General features: G+C 34.1%; 1 protein-coding gene and 1 long non-coding RNA gene across 5 annotated transcripts in view; one reads left to right on the top strand and one right to left on the bottom strand.

Annotated features, from left to right (window-relative positions):
- Positions 1-24,136, bottom strand: part of LOC144446711 (nicotinamide/nicotinic acid mononucleotide adenylyltransferase 3-like) — a 51,152-nt gene that overhangs the window by 16,334 nt on the left and 10,682 nt on the right. Inside the window, exons 2-4 of one of the 3 annotated variants that reach the window (XM_078136532.1) lie at positions 13,362-13,450; positions 10,211-10,517; positions 8,966-9,199 (exon numbers count right to left, since the gene is read on the bottom strand). In XM_078136532.1, coding sequence (XP_077992658.1) covers positions 8,966-9,199; positions 10,211-10,517; positions 13,362-13,450 — 630 coding nt within the window. The remainder of the gene's footprint in view (positions 1-8,965; positions 9,200-10,210; positions 10,518-13,361; positions 13,451-24,136) is intronic. The other 2 variants (XM_078136533.1, XM_078136534.1) reach the window with 2 other exon arrangements.
- The window catches only part of LOC144446715 (uncharacterized), a 173,024-nt gene that overhangs the window by 145,668 nt on the left and 3,220 nt on the right, over positions 1-24,136 (top strand). Inside the window, exons 1-7 of one of the 2 annotated variants that reach the window (XR_013481973.1) lie at positions 17,887-18,068; positions 18,963-19,082; positions 19,615-19,736; positions 20,088-20,214; positions 20,676-20,768; positions 21,839-22,132; positions 23,348-23,520. This is a non-coding gene — a long non-coding RNA (uncharacterized LOC144446715). Of the gene's footprint in view, positions 1-17,886; positions 18,069-18,962; positions 19,083-19,614; positions 19,737-20,087; positions 20,215-20,675; positions 20,769-21,838; positions 22,133-23,347; positions 23,521-24,136 lie in introns of those variants that run through there. The other variant, XR_013481974.1, reaches the window with a different exon arrangement.

Raw genomic sequence — 24,136 nt, 5'->3', positions numbered from 1 at the left:
AGAGTATTAAAAGTCGCTTTATTTGAAGATTGTGGTAATCGGTTCACAAAATGAAAAGAATGTGCTGAAAGTATTACTAAATTACAAGCAGTCAAACTCCTTGTCAGAGTTAATAAAGGAAAGAGATGGATTCAACTTGAGGCCTTTTGATGAAACTTGTTAAAGACTGGTAGATAATGAAAGGTGGCAAAGTCATTAGACTGTGAGATTTTCAATTCTGCTATTACATTCAGTTTAACAACATTCACCTAACCTCTATTGGCACTAAACAGCTAACAATTAATATATAGATTAACTGTCTGTAAAATGACATAACTAAAATTGGCAAATTGGCAAAAGAATTCTGTATGGAGGTTTAAGATTATATAAAATATTTTGATGGTGTTTCATTGCATGATACATATTGCAATACTGATAGTCAAAATATTGAGTTTTCTACCAACTATGTAAAACAGCGACTACACTTAAGACCGAGTTTCACATATGCTTCATCTGGGATCAAAAACCTAAATATAGTATAACTAACAACCAACTATTAGTAACAAGGACTTGCACAACAGTTAAAACATGTTTGTTATTTCATTCATGTATGGAGTGTAAATATAGTATATATTTGACACTAGCAAACCACAATGCCCAAATACTTGTAGGATTCATCATTGACTATGTACTTTTTTTACGTAAGAAAATTTCTAAGAAAGCTGTATGGGAAATGAATACTTTTATACACAAGTCATTGTAATAGCTGTTTGGCTATCTACTGGACTGGACTGGACTGGCAATTTTTAGAAAGTTTTGAATATAACATTAAACATTTGACTGGTATAAGAATTATTGGTTCACAAGTTTGTAATTTTGTTATGTTTGCCTTAGTTTCTTAGTATTCTGGTTGGTATTGTATAGATTAGTATTGCTTTCATTTCACTCAATGTCTTTACCTCACAAAACAGAAAAGAAAGTTAGCTTGCGCAAGATACTAAATCAATTCCATAAAATTTGAGGAATCTCATCAATTTAGAAGTCTACAATTTCAAGACTATTCATAACATCTTTGCATGCCTTCAATCATCATGTTAACAAATTCCCATCTTTCAAATTTTATGTCAATTTTCACTGTATAATTATTTGTTTCTCATTCTCTCTGAGTTATATACAGTTATATAATATGTGTTTTGAATGAATAAATAAAGAAATGAATGAATGCAAGGTATCTCATCCCTAGGTGAATGCATTGATGCATGTCTTCATGCCATACTTAGTGTACAGTCACATTTAAGATGGCACATGGATTATACACAAACCATTACCTGACAACATATAAAATACAACAAGACAACCCTTTCCATCATTTTCCAACAACTACATATATTTTCATTTTATACTGTTTTCTATTGATCACATCTCAGTATTAAACTCTAATTGTCTGAAAATATCAATGTCAGTCGGCTCAAGGCGGAACACGTACATTTTATTTTTTGTTTAAAAATTCAAAAGGTAGGAAATTAGAGAGAGAGAGACGGAACACACGATTTCATTCATTGTATTGGAATACCTTTCTGAGCGCCTCATTAGACATTCGTTTTCAAACCTGAGAATTTCCACCCACTTACTGAAAGCAAAAACTCACTAAATGTCAAAAGCTTAGCAACTTCTCCATTTACTCTTGAAGGCAAACTAGTATTTCTCTGTAAATATCACACGAAATTGACTGGTAAATTAAATTGCAACTGAGTCAATTGTCAGAGACGTTTGTTTAATATTCCTTTGGCACAATGCTGAAATGTATAATAATTTGATTTTGAACCACAAGCCTACAGCTAGCTTTTGTCAAATTACTCTGATACTCCTAAATCTGGCAAAGTTTCATTCAATCCAGTATTTAATCTTTGATATCAGGGAAACCATTATATTTCAAGACAAAGTTCTCTTCTGTGATGCTTAGTTAAAGTTTATTTTTGTTCATAATAGCACAAATGGCATTGCAATTTGAAGAAAAAGTGACTTTCCTGAAATTGATAATCAATACATGTTATTACTTTATAAGAGGAAGTAACTTAGTTTGCAGTTGCCATGGCCATTGCTATGGTTTGCTAATGCTATGGATTTCAAAGTTTAAGGAGATGTATGCCAACATTGTGTGTGTATTTTACCTGGGCAAGATAAAAAGTTTGACAATTTGCTTTAAAAAGCTGTTAAATTGTAATATGTATTCATTTACTGAACATGGTTTGTAAAATAGTTCATTTCAAAGTAAAAGTGATCAGTCACTGCATAATTCACATCCTTTAGACTAGAAGGAACATTGTCATGGGCATCAAAGAGATGGTGAGACAGTAAAATATATATACTGCCATTACTGGCAGTGCAGCACACTACACACACACACTATGCTAACCTCACAAGTATATTAGTACACATATGCTTGCAAGCAACTATATTCTATAGTCTAAAACCTAGGAAATATCCTACATTTGTAAATGATGATGTATGAGCATAAATGATATAAATTTAACTTCTACATCTGGTAGTCCAATTTACCTATTAAGTGAACTGTTTGAATTATAATTTTCTATTGATTTTCATTGGTTTAACTGACTACCATCTCATAAATCTTGTCTAGATATGATGTGTAGTAGTCTATGTGTCCTGGACTACTGCTAATTTGGTAGTCTATGTGTCCTGGACTACTGCTAATTTGGTAGTCTAGTAGTCTATGTGTCCTGGACTACTGCTAATCTGGTAGTCTAGATACAATGTGTAGTAGTCTATGTGTCCTAGACTACTGCTAATTTGGTAGTCTAGATACAATGTGTAGTAGTCTATGTGTCCTAGACTACTGCTAATCTGGTAGTCTAGATACAATGTGTAGTAGTCTATGTGTCCTAGACTACTGCTAATTTGGTAGTCTAGATACAATGTTTAGTAGTCTATGTGTCCTAGACTACTGCTAATTTGGTAGTCTAGATACAATGTGTAGTAGTCTATGTGTCCTAGACTACTGCTAGTTTGGTAGTGTAGATACAATGTTTAGTAGTCTATGTGTCCTGGACTACTGCTAATTTGGTAGTCTAGATACAATGTTTAGTAGTCTATGTGTCCTGGACTACTGCTAATTTGGTAGTCTAGATACAATGTGTAGTAGTCTATGTGTCCTAGACTACTGCTAATCTGGTAGTCTAGATACAATGTGTAGTAGTCTATGTGTCCTAGACTACTGCTAATTTGGTAGTCTAGATACAATGTTTAGTAGTCTATGTGTCCTAGACTACTGCTAATTTGGTAGTCTAGATACAATGTGTAGTAGTCTATGTGTCCTAGACTACTGCTAGTTTGGTAGTCTAGATACAATGTTTAGTAGTCTATGTGTCCTAGACTACTGCTAATTTGGTAGTCTAGGTACAATGTTTAGTAGTCTATGTGTCCTGGACTACTGCTAATTTGGTAGTCTAGATACAATATTTAGTAGTCTATGTGTCCTGGACTACTGCTAATTTGGTAGTCTAGATACAATGTTTAGTACTGGTCTATGTGTCCTGGACTACTGCTAATTTGGTAGTCTAGATACAATGCGTAGTAGTCTATGTGACCTGGACTACTGCTAATCTGGTAGTCTAGATACAATGTGTAGTAGTCTATGTGTCCTAGACAACTGCTAATTTGGTAGTCTAGATACAATGTTTAGTAGTCTATGTGTCCTGGACTACTGCTAATTTGGTAGTCTAGTAGTCTATGTGTCCTGGACTACTGCTTATTTGGTAGTCTAGATACAATGTGTAGTAGTCTATGTGTCCTGGACTACTGCTAATTTGGTAGTCTAGATACAACGTTTAGTAGTCTATTTGTCCTGCATTTCTGCTAATTTGGTAGTCTAGATATAATGTGTAGTAGTCTATGTGTCCTTGACTACTGCTAATTTGGTAGTCTAGATACAATATTTAGAAGTCTATTTGTCCTTGACTACTGCTAATTTGGTAGTCTAGATACAATATTTAGTAGTCTATGTGTCCTGGACTCCTGCTAATTTGGTAGTCTAGATATAATGTGTAGTAGTCTATGTGTCCTGGACTACTGCTAATTTGGTAGTCTAGATACAACGTTTAGTAGTCTATTTGTCCTGCATTTCTGCTAATTTGGTAGTCTAGATATAATGTGTAATAGTCTATGTGTCCTTGACTACTGCTAATTTGGTAGTCTAGATACAATATTTAGAAGTCTATGTGTCCTTGACTACTGCTAATTTGGTAGTCTAGATACAATGTTTAGTAGTCTATGTGTCCTGGACTCCTGCTAATTTGGTAGTCTAGATACAATGTTTAGTAGTCTATGTGTCCTGGACTACTGCTAATTTGGTAGTGTCAATACAGTGTTTAGTAGTCTATGTGTCCTGGACTACTGCTAATTTGGTAGTCTAGATACAATGTTTAGTAGTCTATGTGTCCTGGACTCCTGCTAATTTGGTAGTCTAGATACAATGTTTAGTAGTCTATGTGTCCTGGACTCCTGCTAATTTGGTAGTCTAGATACAATGTTTAGTAGTCTGTGTACCCTGGACTACTGCTAATTTGGTAGTCTAGATACAATGTTTAGTAGTCTATGTGCTCTGGATTACTGCTAATTTGGTAGTGTAGATACAATGTTTAGTAGTCTATGTACCCTGGACTACTGCTAATTTGGTAGTGTAGATACAATGTTTAGTAGTCTATGTGTCCTGGACTCCTGCTAATTTGGTAGTCTAGAGACAATGTTTAGTAGTCTATGTGTCTGGGACTACTGCTAATTTGGTAGTATAGATACAATGTGTAGTAGTCTATGTGTCCTGGACTACTGCTTATTTGGTAGTCTAGATACAATGTTTAGTAGTCTGTGTACCCTGGACTACCGCTAGTTTGGTAGTCTAGATACAACGTTTAGTAGTCTATGTGTCCTGGACTACTGCTAATTTGGTAGTCTAGAGACAATGTTTAGTAGTCTATGTGTCTGGGACTACTGCTAATTTGGTAGTCTAGATACAATGTTTAGTAGTCTAAGTGTCCTGGACTACTGCTAATTTGGTAGTCTAGATACAATGTTTAGTAGTCTAAGTGTCCTGGACTACTGCTAATTTGGTAGTCTAGATACAATGTTTAGTAGTCTAAGTGTCCTGGACTACTGCTAATTTGGTAGTCTAGATACAACGTTTAGTAGTCTAAGTGTCCTGGACTACTGCTAATTTGGTAGTCTAGATACAATGTTTAGTAGTATATGTTGTCCTGGACTACTGCTAATGTTGAGCCCCGGCATAGGTATGAGAATAGATAATAATTGTTAACAATACTGTAGTATATTAGAATAAACTGCCACTCCAGATAAAATTGTCAGTTTACAGTGATACATCACCTAAATATACAACCTAGAATGGAGTGAACTGTATGTACCATAAAACCAATCTTGTATCTCCATATTCTTCATTAATGCTATTGCTATGCTGGTTAAATGATTTATATTACAGTGCATCTAACATCAAAAACTTATTTATTTTCATAACAATATTTTCTTAACCCTCATACACTTGGGAATACCAAACACAATAAAAAATGATTATGGTGCAAATTTAAATTGGGTTTGAGACGATTTCATTAAGACAACACTTGTATGAATAAAATGAGACTGATTACTGACTGTGTTGTGTATGTATTACTATCTCCATAAATCCATCAATCATAATACACAGTTTTCTTGATGGCTTTGCTTGGCATTTTCAGGGTATATCAAACTTAATAATTCATACTTTACTATGCTTTCCAATCGTTGAATTGTTTGTGGGAAGGGGAAGGGAATTGACTGACTGAATTGTTTGTGGGAAGGGGAAGGGAATTGACTGACTGAATTGTTTGTGGGAAGGGGAAGGGAATTGACTGACTGAATTGTTTGTGGGGAAGGGAAGGGAATTGACTGACTGAATTGTTTGTGGGAAGGGGAAGGGAATTGACTGACTGAATTGTTTGTGGGAAGGGGAAGGGAATTGACTGACTGAATTGTTTGTGGGAAGGGGAAGGGAATTGACTGACTGAATTGTATGTGGGGAGGGGAAGGGAATTGACTGACTGAATTGTATGTGGGGAGGGGAAGGGAATTGACTGACTGAATTGTATGTGGGGAGGGGAAGGGAATTGACTGACTGAATTGTTTGTGGGGAGGGGAAGGGAATTGACTGACTAAATTGTTTGTGGGGAGGGAAAGGAATTGACTGACTGAATTGTTTGTGGGGAGGGGAAGGGAATTGACTGCCTGAATTGTTTGTGGGGAGGGGAAGGGAATTGACTGACTAAATTGTTTGTGGGGAAGGGAAGGGAATTGACTGACTGAATTGTTTGTGGGGAGGGGAAGGGAATGGACTGACTGAATTAATTGAATTAATACAGGATAATGGAGTTTATTTGATTGTGGGTGGAGGAAATCGATTGTGAAATGAGAGATTGATTTGACTGTAGGAGAGAGTCTATCTATCTATCTATCTATCTATCTATCTATCTATCTATCTATCTATCTATCTATGTCTGTCTGTCTGTCTGTCTGTCCGTCCATCCGTTCATTCATCCACCAGCCCATCCATTCGCCAGCCAGTCTGTCTGTCTGGTAACTGTATATAGCTATTATTCATGTTACTACTAAAGCAAGACTTATTCATGTTTATGAAGGGGCACTGTTCATCATCATGCACACATACAATGTATTGTACTAACACACCAGTCCAAGATGTGTCCAATGCCATCACATTGAAGTATGTAACTTTACTACACTATTACCATTTACCATCTAGCACATTGGTGATATAAATCATTACTAGAATTCAATGATGTTTCAAACTTCATTTTTAATGACGATGGTTTGAGTTGAGTAGTAGACTAGAAATATTGTGATGAACAGAAGCTCTTTAGAGCCCCACACAAGTACCAAGGTATTGTCCATCACTGTCAGTCCTTCACTGCAGGCTAAACACCGTTTCATTATGAAATCTGTCAATGTACCATTCATGCACTGATAAATTGACCTAACTAGTTTGCAACATTATGCATAGCAATACATTGATGATAGCAAAACGTCACTTTTCTTGAAACTGTTGAACGTTGGAAACACTATGCATGGCAAGCACTGCTGATGGCAAAATAACATCGCATGAAAAGTGGGTTCCTTGAAACTGTCCAAAGGTTGAAACACTGAGTTAAACCTACATTGCTGTCAGCAACAACAAGAAAATCGGGTTCCTTGAAACTGTTTGAAGGATAAAACACTATGAGTCCTATTCAGCATCATAGAACATTACGTCAATACATCAATACTGTGTAAACATTTATATTAGTTCAAAGTAAAAGTGAAACTAAAACTGTAAAACCATACAATAAACTGTTCTCACTGAAAACATATTACTATGTTATAGTTAATTGGGTGGGATAGGAGACATACACAAAAACATGGGAAACCCAGAGTTACTATATTTTGGTAAGATTCCCCCTACACCCTCAGATTTCTTGTAAATAGGTACACACACACACACACACACATTCATACACACATACATACCTCCTATACATATACACACATACAATGACACAGTGAGACACACATATGCACACACTCCAACACACACACACACACACACACACACACACACACACACACACACACAGACATAAAATATGACACACATAACTACAATTTGTCACTTTTCATTTAGCTAATGAGATATAGAAATATCAACACACATTCCAAGATCCTGTATTTTCACATGCACTCATTGTATATTACAAGGCATTACCTCCCATCTGACAAATGCTACATGAATCCAACCAAAATGCAGAGAAGACTGGGTACAATGGTTAGTATGTGAAACCATGCTGTATATTAAAACACAACGTATACGCCACACACACACATTTTAGTAAATAATGAACAGAAAAGAAATACATATAATGTACTTGTACTGACACAAAAGTCAGCATGTTGGGGTTTAATGTGTGTCTTTTCTCCTTGAGGTACATTCTGTAAATATGGAATGGTGAATGTATGTACACATACATGTGCATCATGCCTATGTATTTTGTCTTTGTCCATGTATATATGTATGTATGTATGTATGTATGTATGTATGTATGTATGTATGTATGTATGTATGTATGTATGTATGTATGTACGTATGTACGTACGTACATGTACGTACGTACGTATGTACTTACTTACGTACACACACATGTGCATTACTGTATTATAGCAAGAGTGTTAGTGTGCTGTGTGCACATGTATGCATGTATTTGAGCATGAGAAGAGCTTTGCATGTGTGCGTTTTCTCCCCTTGAGGCAGTGTACCACACAAACTCAGATGACAGAAACACAGCAAGAATTCAAAGTGAGGTAGAGAACTGCTACAGTGACCACAAGTTTGTCCTGCTGTTGCTGAATTAAGTTTTGCTTCCAAATCAAATCAAATTAAATTAAATCAGCACTTCAATACAGTTCAGCTACAATGCTAATCTTGTCAATCTTAATGGCAAATTATAACATACATGTATGTTTAATATTCTACATGTATCAGTAAGCATTTGTTCAGGCATCAGTTTATATTTTTTTTTTATAACGGAATAATTTGACAATTTGGCAGACATGTATTAATAAATAAACATGCAAACAAATGTTATCAGATTCCAATACCTGAGTATTGTTAATGATTTCACCATGCACAGCAGTCTGCATTCATATTTTGTTATTATCCTACGGTTTTATTAACTACTTCATACAAATACATAAACATGCCATTGTTTTCTCTGTATATCTACTGTACCCAATACAGAAAAGTACACAACCATGATTTTGGTTGGAAACAAAACTTAAACTTCATAGCAGCATGAACTCTCGACATCACAATTAGTTAAGTGATTGGTTGATGAAAATTTGCATATCAAATTTGAGTCTAATGTGATTGGTCACCTACCAGGTGTTGTTCCTCGTTCATAGGTATTGGAACTTGATGCATGAGCTTCTTGGTCATTCTGTTTCCCTGCTACATCAAGGTGGAGTTTTCTTCTTTTGGTTCGGCTGACTTTTTGGCCATCAAGAACAGGGGAGGTGCATAAATTAAATGGTGACAGAGCTTGAAAACACTCGTTAACATAAACATTAAATGTGCAGCATGAGTTTCGACAGTGCACCATGGAAACATAAGGATCTACATGTATGAATACAAATCGGAAGCATGCAGGAATACAGAGAAATGATAATAATAGTGATGAATGACATGGAGGCAGGAAGAAACAGGATAAAGGGGAAAAAAGAATCTTAGTCAACTAACTGTTTAGAAGTCAAAGTAAAAAAAAAGAGACTCAGTTGTACCAATTTGTTTAAGACTCATAGAAATAGTTACAGAAGTTCTTAAACTTGAAAGAATTTGAGCAGAAGAGCAGTATCAAAGTTTAAAATAGCTGTACACAGTAAAGGTATAGTCACGGAGTACAGTTAATAAGATAGCCAAAAACTCAAAGAAACACTGAAATACATTGTGTTAGTAATATGATTGGTTAGTATTGACTGCATCACTTTGGATTTTTTGGATTCACTTCACAATCCCATTCAGGTGCCAACTTTTATGATTAAAGTTATCAATGAGTTGCTATAGATATCATAACTTTATAACCAAGATTATGATAGACACACATAAGACAATATACAAAATGTACTGATTATGTTACCATTGGCAACTTGAACTGACAACACATACTGTTATTTATTTCACAATGAGTATGTAGTATGGTCAGGAAAACAATTACAACCACAATACAAACATATGAAAGAAACATCAAAATAAACAACATTGAAATCTGCATGAAATACACTAATAGTACAGTGTTCATACATTGTACATTCATTTTGAACACACTATTTTTCTAGAAATTAAGAAGAGAACTTAAATATACATATATAGCTATGACAAATTTCGTAAAAAATATTGTGTATAAAACTCAGAGATAATAAGTTTTATAATAATCCTTGATGACTGTACAGTACATCACAACTGCTAACTTCTATGGTAAGGAACTCGGACAAAATATACAACTGCTGAGAACTTTGATTTCAATTTTAAGACCATCTACTCTTCAGAGCCTTCTAACTATACATGTACAGCTCTTTGCAACACATATTTGGGTACTAAATACAACATGTAATCACTATGGAAACTCACCTGTTGACGTTACATTGCCGTTCTGTGTTTCATCTAACTGTTGCTGGACTTGACTACTTTTTCCTCTCCTTGTTCTCTTGGCTATGGAAGAAAACTGGATGGGTGATATGTCTGTCCTCCTTGGTTTGTTTCCATTGACGGAATCACTGATGTACCTTGCATCTAAAACTGCTTGATGGTGGCGTAGCACTTTTACTGTCTCCTGCCAGGCATCTTGCTCACTTTCCCATGGATCCACCTTCAACCAGTCTGAGGAGTTGATGGCAAGTCTGCACATAGCTAGTCTATGTTTACATGAAAGTAAGCCCTGTAATGTAGAAATCAGTAATGTAGAAATCTTTTGATGGCAAGTCTGCACATAGCTAGTCTATGTTTACATGAAAGTAAGCCCTGTAATGTAGAAATCAGTAATGTAGAAATCTTTTGATGGCAAGTCTGCACATAGCTAGTCTATGTTTACATGAAAGTAAGCCCTGTAATGTAGAAATCAGTAATGTAGAAATCAGTTGATGGCAAGTCTGCACATAGCTAGTCTATGTTTACATGAAAGTAAGCCCTGTAATGTAGAAATCAGTAATGTAAAAATCAGTTGATGGCAAGTCTGCACATAGCTAGTTTATGTTTACATGAAAATAAGCCCTGTAATGTAGAAATCAGTAATGTAGAAATCAGTTGATGGCAAGTCTGCACATAGCTAGTTTATGTTTACATGAAAGTAAGCCCTGTAATGTAGAAATCAGTAATGTAGAAATCAGTTGATGGCAAGTCTGCACATGGCTAGTCTATGTTTACATGAAAGTAAGCCCTCTAATGGCAAGTCTGTACATAGATAGTTACATGAAAGTACATTTTTGTATGTCCTATAATGTAGAAATCAGTTGATGACAAGTCTGCACATGGCTAGTTTATGTGTACATGAAAGTATGTTGTACGATGTACATGTATACACGAATACTGTGAGAGTGACTTATTTTTTCATATATCTTTAAGAAATCTAATATGTACAAGACAGGAACCACACTGTCACAGTTACCATACTGTTTTACATAAATATATAACACTGTCTGGATGGGATCAACTTGATATGGGGTCCATCCTGAGCCAAAGTGGATATGCAAAACATGTGATTCATATTAGTGGTGTACTCTCACATTTTTTGGTGTAAGTCTTGCAAGCTGTGATATCATGTTAACACACCATTAGTGGAGCAAACAGCTGTTGTATCATGTGTGTGGAAAACTGTCGTATAAGGGTTACAAATGTAACATACTTGAAATTTCACAATGTTGTAAAAAAAGTTGTTGTGATTTCTTTTATACAGTGATAAAGAATTTGTAATTTAGAGTTTAACAAAGCAGGCTGATTTCCTATCTTGCCATTAAAAAAGAATTCCTGATAGTTTGAAATCTGAAATGGTATCTAATATTTTGTACAGTACATGAAGTTAAAGATTTATATGAATTCTTTGTAGTGTGATGGGTAGAAATTCTGATGGTACAATGTAGTTTATAGTTTATTTATGTATACATGTACTTTGGTGAGTGGAATAATTACAGTATCCTTTCATATGAACTTTTAGTCACACAAAAATTATGAAGTTTTGAACTTTGTCCCCTTGACAATCTCAGAGGGGTGTGTTGCTAATTCATTAGCCATGGCTTAGATGCTACAATTCTAGTTTTGAACTGTTTCCCCTTGACAATCTCAGGGGGGTGTTGCTAATTCATTATCCATGGATTAGATGTTACAATTCTATTATAATAGGGTATTAAAGCCTGTGGGCTACATTTGTATCTTGATTAAATTGGATGCTGCATTTATAAACTGGTAGTCAACTGATGCGAGACTATCGCTAATTTCGAGCCCTGGGTCTCAACTGTACTGTGGTATGTTATAAACAGATACTAATATTAACATAGCAGTTATTATAAATTCATAATTATGAAATTGTTAATTTTCTAAATAGTAGACAGTTTGTGAATGATGCTCAAAGTTGAGTTTTACAAAGCCAGTGAAATTTGTTACATTGTAGATATAGAAATTCTAGATATTTTCTGAAAAAACTTAGCCATGCAAACTTTTCAGAATGTTTTAGGGTATCCATTCATGTGTGGTGTGTTCTTGACAAGAATATGAATTGACAAAATCTATAAAAAAGAAGAAGTCAAACTGTCAAAATTGACAAACTTGAATAACATCAATATACAATGTAGTGGGTGATGTGACATTTACATGGTATAGTACAAAATGTCAAGTAATCACTCTCACTGGTAAGTTTCTGTTTATAATCAATACAATCCCTTTGGCTATATAAATCCATTGATTTACTGATTTCTTTACCCCAATCAGAGAGAGAGAGAGAGCGTCATCATAACGATTTACTGATTTCTGTACACCTCAATCAGAGACATGGTGATTGAAACTGCCATTTCTTAATGAACTGTCCACTGAGCAAATGCTTTGATGATTTAATGACACTGTTTGCTATTTGTCACACAATAGAAGTATAACCTTATCAACCTACACAGAGTGTCTTGCCACCCACAGGTGTCACAAACATTGTGATTAGAAGTCAGTCAATTGCAAATGAATTTGTAGACTAGTGCAGATATAGTCACTTCGGAGAATACATGTTTCCGACATATCTGGTATAGCAGAGATGAGTAACTTGATTTTTTTTATGTAAAGAGGAGAGTAAACAAACAATTCTCATTCAATAATAACTTATACATGTGTAAGTGAGTTTGCACAGTCACTCTATCATAGAGTGACAGTCACTTTGATGTGTAGTGTATTTTTGTATATGTACATGTATATGTGTGTGCATAGGTGTATATGTATAATGTATGTATATACATGTATATACAATGTACATATGTATGTACAAGTGTGGGTGTTGGCGTATGTATGTATGTATGTATGTATGTATGTATGTATGTATGTATGTATGTATGTATGTAACTATGTATGTACATGTATGTATGTATGTACATGTATGTATGTATGTATGTATGTATGTATGTATGCATGTATGTATGCATGTATGTATGTATGCATGTATGTATGCATGTATGTATGTATGCATGTATGTATGTACATATGTGTGTTAGTATTTTGCCAACAGCTTGAAACAAGCAAGGGATAAAGTTACCTTCTTCGCATAGCCATCATTGACAGGTGATACAATACCACCAATTACTGTATATCTACCAGTTTTATGAAGATGATCACGAGCTACTTCTGAAAAATAAACAAACATATATAATATATTATATAATATTGTATGAGATCAAAATATGACAAGTAGCACACTCATCGATATCCGTATTTGTATTCACTCAGTGATTTGGATTTGTTAATTTCTACACTATATTTGTATTTTTGTGAATAAAATAATATTTCATTTTTGTCAATTTATTTGTTTATATGATTCAAGTGAATCTTCTTTGCCACTACATGGGGTATACATGTATATGATAAAACCTTTATGGCTCAGATATGTTTTTTTCAGACCTCGGTAGTACACCCTACTGGCCCTCCTATTAAAGTCTTGTCCTTCCACCATATATGTACATGTAGAACCTCAGTCCACAAAACCCATCTCTGGGTCGTAAAGATTATCATTCCTTCCATGAAAACACAAATGTTTAACATATTCAAGTCTTGTATTGTTGAGTGTATTCTTGAATGCAGGCCTACATATCTCTTATACTGGAAGGTTTACTTTGGAGTTAGATTAAAATTCAAGTGTGAAAAGCAGTCATCTGCAAGAAAAAACACCTCTTATCTGATCCCTATGGCTCCACTGATAAAGATACATACATTTGTACATGTAATACTCATATGAGAACCTGGTACTGAATCCCTGGCCTTTAAAGGAAAGAAATTGTACATTTCAACATTGACAACTATCGCCATGTACATGTATGATCAACAAATTCTCTTTTCAAATACATGTACCTACAAATTGTACATACAATGTTACTTTGTACATACATACATAGTAATGAATATATTTGTACAAAGGATTTTCAGTGGCTTTCATAGGATTAATAGAAACAGGAACTTGAGGAAGTCTAATCGTGTAGGGTCTATGGTCTAATTGAGCTGAAGCAGAGATATTAAATGGCAACTGCCTTTCTATGTAAATGTATGTCTGTGTGTGTCTTTGTTAAAATTTATCATTACCAAGATTGAAAGACATACTCTGTCAATTATTTAAAAAGGCAAATGAAAATGAAAGATTGTCTTCTTCTCCTGATAACAGAGAGTGAACACTCGCATCCTAATTTTTGTCTAGATAAAGTTGAGAAGAGTTTGTAATCAGCTTTTCTAAATTATCATACTTTTTACTCAATCAGTGCCATTGGGGCATCTTCCATTAGCTTACAGACATACATGTAATATAAGGTTTAGAAATTAGCAGGCAAAGAAAGCCATCATACATGTACATGTATTGTATTTATAGCCTAAGAGAATATAATATGAAGTAATCTAGCGTGCATGATTTGACACAAATGTTGTTACTTAAATTGCCTACAGCAGTGAACACTATTAAGAATTTTGAATAACGCTAAATCACTATGGAATCTATAGGAACATGGTGTGAAATCATAACACAAAGTGATAAACATTGGTAGAGATACAATGTAATACAAGGTGAAATGAAAAGCACACAAACCACAAGTTGAACTCTCACCGACTTTATTTATTGCATTAATAATATTATAGATTTGAACATGATTAACAATGGCATTTAATAGTGAAGTACAATATACATATTGCAAATAATTGTTATAAAGGGCAATCAAACCAAAAGTTGAACTGACTTTAATATATTTCCTTTACCATATAAATTATAACTAAAATTAACATTGGCATTCCCAAGTACATGTACTTGTGTATGCTTTTATACTTTTTTTCCTACTTCCAAGTTATTAGGAAGATATTTCCTTCATATAATTGTTTTAATGCCAATCAAACCACAAGTTGAACTGACTTAAATAACATAAATTTGACTAAAACCAACAATGACATTATTCAAGCCTGCCTACATTTCTGTTTCATTTTCACTTCATTGGAATATATTATCTTCATATACATGTAGTTGTATTTAATTTATAGGAAGTGAACCACACAAACAACTTCCATTATTATACATTTGTATATGAAAACAATATTAATATTGATACTAGCGAAGTTTATCTTGATCATTTTTTCATTTTTTTTCTTAATTGAAAAACATCAAAATTCATCAAAATGTTTTTAATGGCAAACAAACTACATTGTGACCTTGCTTCATTTATTGTAATTTTTTAATAATATACATATTTGAACAAAATTGATATTTAGGGTTGTATCACCATATCTATACCTTGAGGCTGGATATTTTTTCATTTTAAGTTATTGAGAAAATACTACTTTCATAAACATATAGGAAAATATGTAAAGGCAAACAAACCAAATACAATTTAGTATGCCTTGATAATTTTTGTAATTTACATTGGCAAATAATATATCATTATAATTCTAATTTACCAGCAAACAAACTACAAAGTGAACAGACTTAATTTATCATTTTTATGATCTATATTAACCTTGGCATTTAAGAGTGAAGTACAACTTGTATGTCGTCAACATTTTTTTATTTTCACTTAAGTGGAAAATAATATCTTTATTTCATTGTATTTAAAAGTAATCACACTACTTCAAGTTGAACTGACTTGTCTGAATAATAATGTACTAAGTATATTTGAAACTCAACTAAGAAGTCTGCCTAAAACATTTTTGTTTTCATTTTCAGGTTAATGGAAATTACTGTCCTCATATAACTGTATATACAACTTACAAGGCAAACAGAAACAAAGTACAAGATAAACTGACTTCATTCATGGTCTTTTTTAAATATTGAACAAAACTAACATTAGCATGGAAATGATCTAGATTTGAAGAAAATTAACATAGTCATGACTAAAATATGCCTTGATCATTTTTTATTTTCAGTTCAGTGGGAATTCTGTAGCAGTAGATTTGGTTATTTTATCCAAATGACATGTGATATATCAAATACAAATATTATTTTAATACAATTTTACAAATCAAGAATGAAAAGCAAATGAATATATCATCCCACCCATTGGGTTTACAAGTCACTATGAAATTAGATAACTAGTCTAAAGTCTACTCTATTCATATACTTCTATTTATCATTTGAATGTCCTATGTCCTGGGACAGTGAATGAAGACTGTATATAATCAATAAATGGCATATTGTTAATCTTATAATTCTACTTTGTCCACAACATCATGGTCAGGCACAGCTATACTAGAAAGTCATTTTTTTCCTTCCGAAAACCATTTCTAAATATTATATATTCATAATACGGAATGTACAGTTTATGATTCAATAAACATTGGATGTCAGTATGCGTAACAAATTGTGTATTTTTCTAGAATACTGTGACGAGGGTATTGGGAGGCAAAAGGTAGGGAATTCCTACTTGCACCTGTCATATAGGAAAGTAGACATGCCACCTTACTATTTGTACAGTTTGGGTGCCTCACATGTTTCTATTTATTATAGGTGTTTAAAAGATGCCTATGTTATTATATAGTAATGATACATACAATTTATGGTGCTACAAACATTACAGCTAATGTCGCAGCCTCTCTGACAATTTCTTTTCTGAATTGTAATATTAAAACCCCCCTCCTTAGAATGTTCTCCTTCAGTCTTGACTCAATGACTCTTTTCACATGTAGATGAAATATTAGTCTATCCTACAAATTACTTATTAAGAAATTAAAAATTGGCTTTATCAGGTTGAAATAATGGTTGTTTTGTAGTTATCATGTTTTGTTCATAAGCAGTCACAAAGTGTGATAAAGTACAAAGTCTTCAAAAAACTGACATGTAAGTATTTTTTCTTGAATGCTATTTTACAGAAAGTAACTGTATAGATGTGTTGTGTTGTGTAATGCATACTAATTAGTTTGTTTGCTGACTGTACATGTATGTCCTCTCTACATGGATTGTCTGATTCATGCGTGACTAACCTTACCCCAGACACTCTCACTGCCAAGTACATTAGTGTGGCTAACGGTTAGAGAACTCTGTTAACAATGAGTGCAGGAGCAGGTCTGATAACATACATGTATTATACCATCATTTTGGTGGCAAACCTCAACAAAATGGCTTGGGTGTTTGGGTAGACAAACTCATCAGTACATGTATGTATCCTTGTGCGTATGTGTACATGTATGCTACGATAAAAAAAAAAAAACAAACCCAAAAACAAACATTAATGATTTCAAAACTTTCACCTAGAGCAATCAAAATTTAGATACAACACAACAAGAATTTTCCATTAAAGGGACATGGTCTGCAACTTTTGCGTATTTCTTTGCATTTTTGTTTCCTTTTTAAAGGTTACTTATATTATACCACTTACTGTAACTTGTCTTAACAGCGGTTAGTCACTGGCAAACCTGTACGCAATAAACTGCTGTGATACGATATCTGATTAAATGGTACGTTTTTTTAATCGACCCCTGACCCCGTTCAAACCAGTAACGTCGATGTTCAAACGCGAGAATTTGACCCGGTCACCTAACGGTTTTGGTTTGAACGCAATTATGCGCATGCGCACTCACTACGACCTCTTCAACATGGCGGACACCAACAGTACAGATGCAAGGTCGTCCAACTCTTACGGATTCAGCCAGGAAACGAAGGAAAACAAAATCGTCCATCGGCAAAATAAATATATTTGGACAGATCGACCGCTGGAAAGCACTGAAAGAAGCAAATTCGCTACAATTTCACTGGAAAGTCGCGGAGTTTCTAAGTTTTAGACTGGTAAGTAAGTACATACGCATTTCCTATCTGTGAATGACACATGAACAGCTGAGTTGTGTTTACATTCGTGTATTGATGCATTTGTTGAAATTTAGCGAGTATATCACTCACATGCAAGAGTATTTTAGAATTGAAATCTTTAACGCAGATACAGTGAATAGTTGTTTGTTTGTGACGCCACATTTACGTTTATGACATTGGCGAAAAAGCATGAATATTTGTTTGTTTGTGACACCACATTTATGTTTATGACATTGGCGCATGGCGAAAGCATGGCGCTATAACGCTCGTATACTTTTAGTAGTAGTTATAGTACGACTAAAATACACACAGCTGCAAACCTGTGATGTTTTGTCTTTGTAAAATGATGACCGGTTGTTTATGTAACTACTAATTGTGGTAAAATTGGTGACAGGCTGTCCAAACCACAATGGACAATACTGCATTCTCACAGTTGTATGTACGGTAGAGTTGATGTTCCATCTTGCTAGTATAGCTTGTAAGAATGATAAAGACAACAACCACCATTGTAGTGTACTATTCTTATGTTGATCATAGTACAATACTATAGCATACATTGATGTCTTATATGAACAATAACTTTGAGTTTTAGAAATACAAAAAATGTAGTATTACATATTAGTGCACCAATATTTTGCTATCACTACAGTTTTTAATACTCCAAAACTCAAATTCTGGAAGAAGGTAATTTTGGTGTGTTTACTTGACACCACTCTAGAGCTACACGTAAATGTTAGTTTTGAAAATTACGAGTCTAACGTTGGTATATGTGCTTATTTTCCTTCCCTAAACATTTCAATATTTTCTGTTTTTTGGGGTTTTGTTTTTCTAAATGTCTAATGTATTATTGTGAATGTTTCCAATTTTACACAGGTACTATGATCATCAACCCAGTAAAGGCAGAGTACTTGCTGAGGGAAAAGATACATCACAGCCAGTAGCCAGTACTTCCCAAGCTACTACAGGAAGAGTTGGCCAATTTCAACAGATCAAGTATGTATAGAGAATATGAATCATAATTTTGATTTTAAATTATTACACAAACTATTCTGCCATTTATTATCTAACCATTATTCTATGCATAAAACTGAAAGTTACAACCATGTAGTTTAATAAAACCATGCACAGTTTTTAATAACTGTATGAACAGTATGTTTATTGTATTCAGAAGCAACCAGCAATATATTGTAAAGTGAGGAAAACATTTCTTTACATGTAATTTAATGTTTTATTTTTATCAATCACATTTTATAAATATTGCTGACTCGGATATCTTACTAACTTTTTGTATTTACACAAAGCTATGGCACTCAGAACATTAGAGTAAATACAATGTAATATTGAATTTGTTTTTACATTTTTGCAAATCATGTACAGTTTCTTTCAAACCATATTGATATCTTTTTATCATTGTTAATGTGTACATTATACTCTACATTTTAAAAAAATAGACATATTTCATTTTTGAATTGGCTTCCAACAATATTACTATTATTATAGTGTGTGCATTTTGTGCTCATTGTAGAAGTGGACACACAGTGCCTCAAACATCAACACAACAACTGGTCACTGAGGTGAAGGTGTGCAGATGTTGGGTCAAATGAGTGGTCCAGATGTGTCTAAATTTTTATCAATGGAATCTGATAGGTAAGATTTCTAGTTATACATAACATTATGACATACAAATGTACAATGTATTGTTGTCAAATATTTCTGTTGCTTTCCCATGTTACCAATAACAGACCACTTTGTCCAAAATATCACTGGCATGAACAGTTATCAGACTTAATATTCTTAGTAATTTACTAGCCATGTTGTGGGTTTGCATTTAGCAAGAAGGCAGTTTAGACGTGTATGTGGGCATTAAAAAAATTCTGGCTGTGACATGTATTCTTAATATGACTATTTGGATCAAGTCATACATGTAGCTGTGAACACGACTACAGGTTGACCAATGTTTGTTGCATCATTGAACATTTGGTTTTCTTTCCTTCACAGGGGTTCTATCATGTCAGGAATTAATGTGTTATATCAGAAATCACCTGTAGTAGTACAGTTGTGAATCCTCCATCAAGAATGTACACCTGACTGCAACTTCCTCCCAGGCACAGGCACAAAGTGAAAGGTACATAATTTATGATGATCAATTGCATTTCATATCGTACATATGTGGAAATACATGTACATTGTAGATACTGGTAAAATACATACAAATGGTAATGATTATTTTAACATTCATAGCGAACATGAACATGTTATATTTATTGGTCATACAACGTGGATGTGCTTCTTTGTATTTTTACCCTGTTCCTCATGTCTCACAAATTCTGTATTTTACCTACAGCACCTGTCGAACACAAAAGTGCAAGTGCAAGATTATGTCAGAATCATTCATTGATCCATTTGAGGAAGTACTCACATGATTGCTTACCACATGATGTACAAGCTTGCGTTACATCAGATTCATTGCAGATTACATGGTTATACTTGCCAAATAGTTTGTTGTGTCTAGTTGTACATACAAAGAACTGGTACTAGGAATGTGTCATTATGTTACATATGTTTTATTTCATTTATCACTAACAGGTTTGAAACATGCTGAGAGTAATCATATGACTTAGAAGAGTCCGGTGAAGAAGATTCAGACTAGTATGAACCAAGCTTCAATATAACTATGCTGTGAGTATATGTACATTGTGTGAAATTTATTTTTGAAATGATATTGACAGTGTACATGTACATACAGTGATGTGGTGGAGTAGAGTGAATGTATTTGTTACTGCGTAGGGGGCAGTGAGCATGTAATTTATCGATTGATCAATCAGTTGATTGATTATTATTTGGTTGAATGATTAATCAATTGAATGATCAATCTTTGTGGTGCAATATGACTTATTTTATGTTGGATATTGATCAATTCACTCATTGAGTTTTGTGGCGATATAAAACTCACTACAATTCTGCCAATGCGTTTTCGGAGACAAATGTGGACACGTAGGAGATTTTGAGGTAGTCTACAAAGATATCATGATGAGACGACGCATCGATTAGCTGAACAATCTAGACTGCATCATTATTTTCGACATGTTTTGATGCGTTTTAAGAGTCACAGTTCAAGATCAGACGCCTTCTTACTATCCATGATTGCTTGTGTTACTTCTGATGACCAGTTCACTCCTCTTGTTGCGGCCATGTTTGCGAATGACTATCTTAAATTCTTAGTCGCTAGGCTCATGGGTCACTTTGACAATGGTAACAAGGTCAACATATACTGTAGGGGAGGGTGTCATCTGAGACAAGGTATGCTTTCACACTGCCTTTGGCACCTTCTTCAACTGTTTGTCTAGTGTGATAATCTCCCAGAAGATGAGAGATAAAGCAAACTGTTAATGTGAGTGATCTCTCACCAATTATGAAATTAATGGTGTTTTAATTTAGATCAGAGGAGAAAAATGGATATGGCATCTTTATTTAGTCAATAAAGAGAGAATTACATACAACTGAAAGAGAGAAAAGCAGATAGGAAAAGAGAACTAAATGAGTGACTTGATCAATATCACACAAAATAATTTTTATTGCACCACAAAAATTGATCATTCAATCGATCAATCATTCAACCAAATAATAAATCAATCAATAAAATGATCGATCAGTCGATCTATGGATCAAACAATTACATGTTCGCTGCACCTGTGGTTAGTGTTAGAGGGTGATTCACACGATAAATAATAATTGTCAATATTTTGTAGGGATGATGGACATATAGAGCCAGATGATGAAGATGCTGATGTTGATATTGACAGTAAGTGACAATAAAGATGAAAGTCTTGACAATACTAATAACACAAGTCAAGTTCAAGGAATTCAACATGTTCAAAGTGATGAGGACAAAGATTCTTTGCTCAGTGATACTATGTGCCTTGTGTATCTGAAGCAGTTACTCAGCTCAAGCCAGAGTTTCCTCGGTGTGCACAGTAGCTGACTGCAATGGTGAAATCAATATTTCTAATGAATTCGTTGATTCTGCCTTATACTTGAAGTGGGTGAGTATATTGGAGGAATGACAACCATGTAATATTCATGGTGATCTATATTTCAATCACCGATATGATGTTGACTTGGGTTTTGATACTACACCATCCTAATATACTGGAGTGCTTTAAGAAATTGAAAGGTATGAATGAAACCTATCACATTCTCAATATGTGTATAGGACAGATACCAATGATCAAAGTGTACATACTTTTGGCATTTTACCAATCTTTGTTAGAACCATGGAAATGAATGTATTTTTGAAAAAGATCACAAGTGGTTTTGTTTCAGTTTTGAAAGCAGAATTCCTATTGAGGTACATCAGGCACTGTACTCTATTCAGTAGTCAAATCACCCTACTAACGTTGATATAGTCCTTGTGTTTATGCTGTGATCGCATGCTTGACTTCATCCCTACTGACGTAGATATAATCATTGTGTTTAGGTTGTGATCACATGCTTGAATTCATCCCAAAATTGTAAAAAATATTGTGTTTAGCATTACTGTAACACGCTTGATAGGAAAGTATTGAATAATCATGTGTTCTAGCTATCATTACTAGTTAAACCTTTGATGCTATTTTCAAGTTATTGACTGTGTCAATTTTAGACCATTATTGCATGCTCCATAAGCAAACAAAGAAATAAAATTAAATTGTATGTTTTCTGTGTACCATGTACCAATAAGTACAGCTAAAATGATGTAGGCTTGGTGTTTCACTCATGTGAAATAACTGTTAAATGCACACCCTCAGACAGCTTGTAATGTAAAAGAAATAATTACATAGGTGCTGTGCAGTGTGATGTAGAAGTAGTCAAGTTGAAATGTAGATTATCAGTTAGAAAATAAACAACTGCAGCCATTAAAAACCATCAAGTCCATGTGTAATGTTTTCACTAGAAGCCTGCTTTTACTACACTGTGAAAGAATAGCAATACTAAGGAACCTACTGTGTTTGTTGTCTCTGTTATTGTTAGTCTAGAGTTTAACTATGTCTAGTTCTGTATCAAAAACATAATTTTCTATGAGTGAATCACCAAGCCTACATTATTTTAGCTGTAAATCAATGTGATATAACAAAGCCAATAAAGGTTGTTGTGTGGTTTCTTATTCTCACAGAAATGTCAAGCTGAACATGTTGAGTATGCATGGTGCTCACAACCAATTTTGAATAGGCACTTCCATAGTGGAGACCTTATATACTGTTCTGTGTATTTGTTTTCAGGACAACTTCAGACCTGGAGTCTTTTCACCAACATACATTGAATGATTGATGTATGCATCTAAGTGCTCAGCAAATACACCACCTGTTTACAGGGCAAGAAACTTGCTTGCAGCTCTAGATCACAATGTACATGTTGACAGAGATTTACTGAGGACAAGGGAAGGAGTGATTCGGTAACAATAAATAGTTCTCTTTTAATATAAACATATATACATGTATCAGAAATATACTTAGTACATATTAGGTAAATCATGTCAAAGGAAGAACATTGGATGAAGTCTAATCTGGTACAATATTTCAATACAAAAATTATCCAGTCTAGTTAACCACTAAGACAGAAATATAGAGTCTCATCAATGTCAAAAAGTGTATTCAAAATGATAATGTCAAACACTGAACAGTGCATGAATAAAAAAAAACTTCAATCATTCACTTACGCATGCACGCACACACACACACACACACACACACACACACACACACACACACTACTATAATGAACATAGATTACAACACTATTTGACCAAGCAGCATAGTTTGCCTATCACAAGCTGTGCTAAACTACCCACTTGTGATGAGTTTTTCTGTTGAAATGTACAAGTCTATCATGTAATCACTATAATAAAAAAATGTCAATCACGTAAATTTGGCTACACTCAAACATGGCTTTCTACTTGACACAACACCAAGTATGCACAGAGTTAACATTTTTCTAAGTGAAGCTGTTAGGTTTTTTTTTTTGTGTGTGGGTGTGTGTGTGTGTAATATGTGTAGTAGAATAACTAAGGC

This window comes from Glandiceps talaboti, chromosome 15, assembly GCF_964340395.1.
Source record: "Glandiceps talaboti chromosome 15, keGlaTala1.1, whole genome shotgun sequence".
Lineage (NCBI taxonomy): Eukaryota > Metazoa > Hemichordata > Enteropneusta > Spengelidae > Glandiceps > Glandiceps talaboti.
The sequence above is the reverse complement of the archived record's forward strand: the minus strand, read 5'-3'. Positions and strand labels throughout refer to the sequence as shown.